The sequence below is a fragment of the Labeo rohita genome, chromosome 19 (assembly GCF_022985175.1).
Source record: "Labeo rohita strain BAU-BD-2019 chromosome 19, IGBB_LRoh.1.0, whole genome shotgun sequence".
In the NCBI taxonomy this organism is placed as follows: domain Eukaryota; kingdom Metazoa; phylum Chordata; class Actinopteri; order Cypriniformes; family Cyprinidae; genus Labeo; species Labeo rohita.
This window is the reverse complement of record NC_066887.1, coordinates 8,306,372-8,314,138: the sequence shown is the minus strand read 5'-3', so window position 1 is coordinate 8,314,138 and position 7,767 is coordinate 8,306,372. Positions and strand designations below refer to the sequence as shown.

At 36.7% G+C, this 7,767-nt stretch overlaps 1 protein-coding gene across 5 annotated transcripts in view; it reads left to right on the top strand.

Annotated features, from left to right (window-relative positions):
• Nucleotides 1-7,767, top strand: part of vars2 (valyl-tRNA synthetase 2, mitochondrial) — a 32,146-nt gene that overhangs the window by 5,280 nt on the left and 19,099 nt on the right. For all 5 annotated transcript variants that reach the window (XM_051137561.1, XM_051137565.1, XM_051137563.1 and 2 more), the window contains exons 9-13: nucleotides 3,421-3,540; nucleotides 3,644-3,752; nucleotides 3,835-3,923; nucleotides 4,219-4,309; nucleotides 5,315-5,442. In XM_051137561.1, the coding sequence (XP_050993518.1) occupies nucleotides 3,421-3,540; nucleotides 3,644-3,752; nucleotides 3,835-3,923; nucleotides 4,219-4,309; nucleotides 5,315-5,442 (537 nt within the window). The remainder of the gene's footprint in view (nucleotides 1-3,420; nucleotides 3,541-3,643; nucleotides 3,753-3,834; nucleotides 3,924-4,218; nucleotides 4,310-5,314; nucleotides 5,443-7,767) is intronic.

The following is a 7,767-nucleotide window of genomic DNA, read 5'->3' as shown; positions in this document are numbered from 1 at the left end:
AGTATGCAGTGTTCATACTATGCACAGTATGCATTTTGTTTGAATGAACAGGATATCTAGTTAATGTATCCCACAATGTAATTCACCTCAACCTGACGGTCATTTCTCTGTTGAAAAAAATAAACTTTAACATCCATTTTTTCAAAGGGTACATACTATGTAAATAACACACTTTACATTCAATGCAATGCTTAAGTTTATTTGTTTAATGACATGTAATTACATGTAAATTGCATTTAAATTAAGATGTATTCAGGTTTATTCAAAATTAATATTAAATGCAGTTAGCTGAAATTTAGAGTGCTTTTTGACCCACTTAAATTTATAGTTACTTTTGTACTTGAAATATTATTAAAATGTAATGGTAAACTAAAATTAACTTTAATGTAATTTTTTTTAAAATGTATGTCATGTATTTTTAGATATATTTGTAATTACACTGTTGTAGTGATGAAGTTGCAATTTAGTGCAGACATATTAACTTTAAATTTAATATTAAATAACACTAAAGTGTTATACTTTAAAGTAAACCTTTACAGTGCACAGCATAAATGAGTACACCCCCTCTGAATAAATATAAAAGATGTATTTTCTTAATGATGACTAATATAATTAATGGAAAGATGGCAAAATTGAAATGTATTAATCGTATACTTAATAAAAACAACAAAATATATGCCAATATTTTCTGTAAGATAAGCACAAATTTTGTTTAAATAAAGGATTGCAGAAATGAGTACACCTTAGATTTAATTCAGCAAATTTATAATATTCTAGTACTTAGTATGTCCTCCAGAACTTTAAGTTTACTGCTCTGACTCTTCTTGGCACTGAGTGTACATGTTCATGTTACATTTTCACATCTGTCCTGTTTAACTCCTGGAGGACGACCTCCTTAAATGCCCTGTGCCCGGTTGCATAAAGAACCTTAAGTTTTTCCCTTAAGTATGAAAGTTAAGGCATGATTTCCCCTTACCTAAGGGGATGATTTAAGGGTGTTGCATATAATCCCTTAAACACTTCCCTTACTAAAGGGAAACCTTTAAGTGTTTTACGACAGCGATTCAAGGTTTGCCATTAAAAAATCTACTGTTGCTATGGACACGTTATTTATTATGCAGATAGCTGTGTAAGTTTTCACAGAAAACAATATAACACAGATAAGGAGAACAAAATATAAACCAAATATAAACGAGAAGGACCAAGCGAGATGGAAACTCAAACTGATAATTCACTCAAAACGAAAAATTCTGAAAAATCATTTTGAGTTTCCGATGCGATGTGAACATTATGAAGCGCTAAACACTCTCATGCTGTGTATGTTTCATTCATACTCGAAGCCGGAGGGCGCTCTTGCGCTGAAAGCCCAATCCGGACTCATAAAAGTGTTATGATGGAATACAGCGGTAATCGGTGCAGCTAAGCTGAAACGTAAACACAATAAACACATGATTGTGAAAATATACGGTTTGTGTGTGTTTTTAAGTCATCTCCAGGTAATACATAGGAAGATACAGGAATAAAATATAGAATATGAATTTGTTCTCGTGTGTGACGGACTCATGTTTGGGGTATTATGTGCGAATGTAATTTAAACAATGGTTATATGTGAATAAATGCCTAAATTAAAATCTGTTTAACATATAAAGAGGGCGATCGTGGATTGAATCAGCGGGCTGTGTAACACTTAAGGTGACATTTTCCATACCTTATGTTATACTTAGTATTTATCTTAAGTATCCCTTAAAACCCTTTAGGTGTTGCATAAAGCCCCTTAGCTGTCATTTCCCTAAGGGTCTATGACGTTTCAACTAAAGAAACCCTTAAGTAACATTTAAGGGATATTTTATGCAACGCCCTTAAGTGTAAGGGAAAAATAAGGGCGATCTTAAGGGAAAATTACACTTAAGGTGCTTTATGCAACCGGGCACTGGTCTTTAATGGGGAGTTTTGCTCAGCTTTTCTCTACAGAATCCCCCACAGCTGCTCAAGAGTGTTAAGATTGGGTGAAATACATGTCCACTGAAGGATTTTCACCTTGGGAGAATGAATATCTTCATTGTCATGTTGTAAAAATGCCCAAAAATGCAGGGAATGAGGGGAGGGTAGCATCTTCAGTTAGCGTTTTTTGTATTACATCACACAGTGGTGTGTAAATTGATGACAGTATTGTTAAAGCACAACTCCCTCACACCTTCAGCACTCATACTTACCTATATAAGAGCTTTACCACTACTGAACGTCACTGTGGGTACCAGGAACTTCTCACTGTACTCCTCCTCTAGCAACACCAGAACATTTTGGATGCTTTTGGATCTGAAATGATTGACTTGGTCTCTTGAGACCAGAGTATGGATTCCCAGAAGTCTATATTTTGTATATATGGGCCTTGGAAGAGGTTAAATGAGTTTATTGTGCTTTGGCTACAGTTGGTAATTATAGTGGCGACAACAACCATCCATGTCACTTCTGCAGGCTGCGTCGTACTCTGTGAGATAAAGTGTCACTATTTTCATAGATTTTGCTGACTCTGAGACACTTGCATGGTATTTCTCCAGCTAACAAAAATTCACTCATCACTAAATGAAAACTTAAAAAAAAATACCTGATTATTTCAGGAGCCTTGTCACAAGTTCATTGTTTTTGAATGTCGGTGTTACTTCTGCTATATTTTCACACTTAAAACAATATTTTGGTATTGCTCTTGCACCATTGTCTTCTTTTATGCTAAGAAATAAGTCACCTGGCAGTTCTCTCCCGAATAGTTTCATTGTTGCCAGCATTAAGTCTGAGTATGATTCAGTAGGTTATAAAACTGTCAGGAAATTACTTGTCTTTAAAAGTTTTGGTTCAATATACTTACCTGTTAAACCAAATATTGCCTTAAACCTACACTTTTTTTTTTTTTTTTAGTTTTATTTAGTAACTTTCAGGAGGGTGTACTCATTTTTGCAACACACAATGTTTTATCACTTTGATAAGAAAATCTTATTTTCCTGAATAATTTTGACATTCTTCTTTGGTAATTGATCAAGCAGGCTTGTTGGAACATTATATCTCCAAAGAACCCTGATATGTCTAAGTAAAGAGTGATTGCTGAATTTGTTACATTTAGAGGGGGTGTACTCATTTATGCTGTGCACTGTAAACTTAAAAGTGCACTTAAGTGTGTTAAGAAACCTAGTCATGAAAGTGTACTCCGTTTAAGTACAGTTAAGTGATCTTTTATTTCACTAATATTGTATTATCTGCAAGTACAGTTTAAAAAAATGTACTTTTAAGATTTGAAGTACACTACAAGTGCACATTCAATACAATTAAGCACACTTAATTTTCACAAGGATTTCCATTGTGAAAAATGAACTTTTCCTCCCCATCTCTATTTTTCTTTACTTTTCTCTGTTTTTTCTTCATCTGTAGGGTTTCAGCAGTGCTGTGACAGAGGCCTTTGTCAGGCTGTGTGACTCTGGGCTCATCTATCGCTCTGAAGGTCTGGTCAACTGGAGCTGTGCGTTAGAGTCGGCCATCTCGGATATAGAGGTACATCACTGAGTCTGTCCATGTCTAACAATGTACAGATGACACTGTTTGACACACTAGCTGCACATTTCTTGCAGACTAGCTCATGATTTGATGTGTTCAGGTGGACTCAAAGGAGCTGTCTGGCAGGACTCTTCTGTCTGTTCCCGGTTATCAGCAGAAAGTAGAGTTTGGGGTCATGGTTACATTTGCATATCCACTAGAGGGACAGGGTAAGAGGACTTGTTCAGTTTGCTCTCTCCCTCTAGATGTTGTTTTACACCTTTGATTCCAAGGTGTGATATGTTTTTTTAGAAGGAGAGGTTACAGTTTCAACCACCCGTCCAGAGACGATGCTGGGAGACGTTGCCATTGTTGTTCATCCCGACGACCCTCGATATAAAGTAAAGCGACATTGGTTTTCAAATGGATTGTTTGTTGTCTACTCTTTTGTTTATAATATGTGACCACAAAACCAGTCTGAAGTAGCATGGGTATATTTGTAGCAATAGCCAACAATATATTGTATGGGTCAAAATTATCGATTTTTTTCTAAAGATCATGTTCCATCAAGATTTTTTGTAAGTTTCATTACTATGCTAAAGTGACCTAGAAGTCTAGGTCTAGAATATTTTTAGGTTACAATCAGAGCTCTAGCTCTAGCACTTTTCCCTAACATATTCATTCTTTTCTCACCAGGATATTCATGGCAAACACTGCAGGCATCCATTCACAGAGCGCTTATTACCCATTGTCACTGACTCGATGGTGGATATGACATTTGGCACAGGTATTTCATTCATTTGTGTATGATGAATTTGATTTGTTGGAAGTAACTGCATCTTTTATTATAAAAGATGTTAAAGGGATAGTTTACCCCGTTTAACCTTCATGTTGTTCCAAACCCGTAAGACCTTCGTTCATCTTAGGAACACAAATTAACATATTTTAGATGAAATCAAAGAGTATTCTGACCCTGCATAGATAGCAACACAACTGACACATTGAAGGCCCAAAAAGGTAATAAAGACATCGTTAAAACAGTCCATGTGACATCAGTGGTTTGGTGTTAGTGTACATTTACATTGCAAGCCAGTGTTTTTTTTTTTTTGGTGAAGGTGATCTGTGGCACTGGTCTAATGATCTACGATATATTATATTGATGTAAACAATTTGACAAAATTTGACCTGACTGTTCACATTGCAAAAAAATCTGTTAAGAATGCATCACATTTATCAATGTTCAGCGAATTTTCACCGGTGAAATCCAGTCATTTCAATTGGAATTCATGATCAGGAATTTTGTGTGAGAGTGAAATATTTCCCCATGTAGATTACACACAATTCAAGAGATTTCACACTGATTTAAAGTTAGTCATGCTTTAAAGCTTTAAAGTGCTGAGTCAAGGTTTAAAGTAGGGCTGCAGGATTAATCGCACGATATTGTAAGGCGCGCTTAGTCAATGAAGCCGGTACTTTGATTAGTAGTAAAGCTCCATTCTCATTCCAAATCGCATTCGATTATGAGCGCGATTTGGCGTAGCTTGTCAGTGATTTACGGCTCTGTGTATTAATTGCCGCTCCAGCTGAAGGCACGTGATGGAGCTTTACTACTAATCAAAGTACCGGCTTCATTGACTAAGCGCGCCTCAAAATATCGTGCGATTAATCGTGCAGCCCTAGTTTAAAGTGACTCCTGTGTGAGCTGTGCTTCATAAATCACTACACTACTGCTTGTGAAATTTGTGCCTGCACCTTTAGCCACAGCTCCTGTCTTTCAACTTTGTCTTCATAGGTGCTGTTAAAGTGACACCAGCTCACGACCACACTGACTTCCTGCTCTCTCAGAGACATTCACTCCCACGCCTCACTGTGATTGGAGGAGATGGGACTATGACCTCAGACTGCGGCCAATGGCTGGAGGTACTTAGATTGTTTACAGTTTACCTTTTTAAAGACATGTGACCTCAGAGGGTTCATTACAGTTATTGCATAACCGTTATTACCTTATTGATCATGTGATCATCATTTGGGATGGCAGCGATTATTGTGCACTTTAGGATTTAGGTTTATTTTATTGTTGCTTCACAGTCTTTTACAGACTGCCATAACCTGTAAAAACCCATTAGCGAAACTGATCTCTTGTTAAAGGCAAATCAATAATATCTATATTGTACTAAATATAGGCAGAGCATAAATTCAGTAAATTTTTTCTCTAATTGTGGCAAAATATAGAAGTTCACCTCCTGAGCAAAAATTTGCAGATAATTTACTCACCCCCTTGTCACCCAAGATGTTCATGTCTTTCTTTCCTCAGTCGTACAGTCGAAAAACTCCCATCTCATTATCTTCTCCAACTTTGACCTTTGCATGTTCACTTTGTAAATACTGGGTCGGTACTTCTGCAGCGATGTAGGACGATTTTGAAGTTGGAGGAGAAAATGAGATGGGAGTTTTTCTAAATACCCTAACTGTATTGACCCGGAATGCACAGAGTTCATGCAGACCTAGACAAGACAAACATTTGAGGTTAAAAAGTAAAGCTGGGATCATTTTCGAGCCCTTTGAAGCTGCATTTAAACTGCATGGAGAAAAATCCTGAAATGTTTGCCTTAAAAAACATAATTTCATTACGACTGAGAAAGAAAGATATGAACATCTTGGATGACAAGGGGGTGAGTAAATTATCTGAAAATTTTTGTTCTGGAAGTGAACTTGTCCTTTGAAGGGGACATTGGATGCCCACTTTCCACAAGTTGGTATGATTCTTTAGGGTCTTCATGAATGTCTGCAACATGCTTTAGTTAAAATTCCTCAATAGTCATGTAAAAAAACACCCTTTTTACCTTGTCAAAAACAGATCTGCTCACGGAGACCAGTTTCAGTGCATATCTCTTTAAATTATAATGAGTTACTGCTAACCCCGCCCCCTCTTCCGTTTTATGTGTATTTGGTGGTTCATTAAACAAAGCTAATCCACTGCATCCTCAGCAGTGATGGGAATAACGGTGTTATAAATAAACGGCGTTACTAACCGCTTTACTTTTTCAGTAACGAGTGATCAAACAAATTACTGTTTCCGCGTTACAACGCCGTTACCGTTACTGACAATAAATTGAGCTCACTGATTGGGTTTTCTTCTGAGTAGGCTGTCTCTCAGCCATAAGACCTGGAAAGCTGTGCATCACGTTGCATTCTTCTTCTGACGTAAATTCTGGCTTATTCCTCTCAGCACGTCGTCTTCCAGAAACAAAAAGTAGCCGAGATGAACTTGATGAATGTTCAGATTGTTTAAGGAGGTGATGTGGGTGTTTACATACATGTCCGCACATCTCACGTGGATGTTTAAAATTTGAAAAGCGGAGCCACTCGTGGGCGTGATTACATTAGAAATAATACGTTCAGACGGGAAAAACTGGAGCTCGCATTGCTATCATATGGATTACTTTATCAGAGAATATTTTTCAATGTGACTTACTTCAAAAGTAGACATTTTTCAAGCTTTCTATACATGTATTTCTCATGTCTATGAGGCAGGTATTTGCTGAGATTCAGTGTGTTTTATTGACATGTCTGTGAAGAGAGGTGACAGAGAGCGCACCCTGTTTATTTTCTTTACAAAAGCACAATGTTTTGTTGTTATTATGACTATACACAAATAAAAAGTAGACTTTGCAGTTCCAAACGATATAACATGATATTTAGCCCCTGTAAGGTGTCTCTCACATTGTCCCACAGCAACATTAAAATAGTGTAGATTAGTGTACAATGTTTTATTCATTTAACATATTTAATATTGGGGGCATCCAAGTTATTTGACATATTTGAACAATAGTTACCTTCCCTGGTAATAAATTACTTTTATAATTATGTAACTCAGTTACTAACTCTGATACTATTTGTGAGAAGTAACTAGCAACTATAACTAATTACATTTTTAAAGTAACATGCCCAACACTGGTCCTCAGTGGCTCTGATGTTTTTGAAAAAATTAAGATTCTTATGTTCATTTGTACATCCAAATACAAAACAGCTGCATTGCTTACAAGACGATGTCACTACAGTTGCTCGAGCACAGAGAAATTAGCGGACGGCGTACAACTGGCTGAGGACGGAAATATGCTATTATGGAACAGTCTGTCAGTGGTTGTGGGCGGGGCCTGAGCAGTATGACATCATATTGCTCAGAAAATTAAAACAGCTTGATAACTGAGACTGTTTAGGTTTTTTGGGGATTAAAATAAAAGA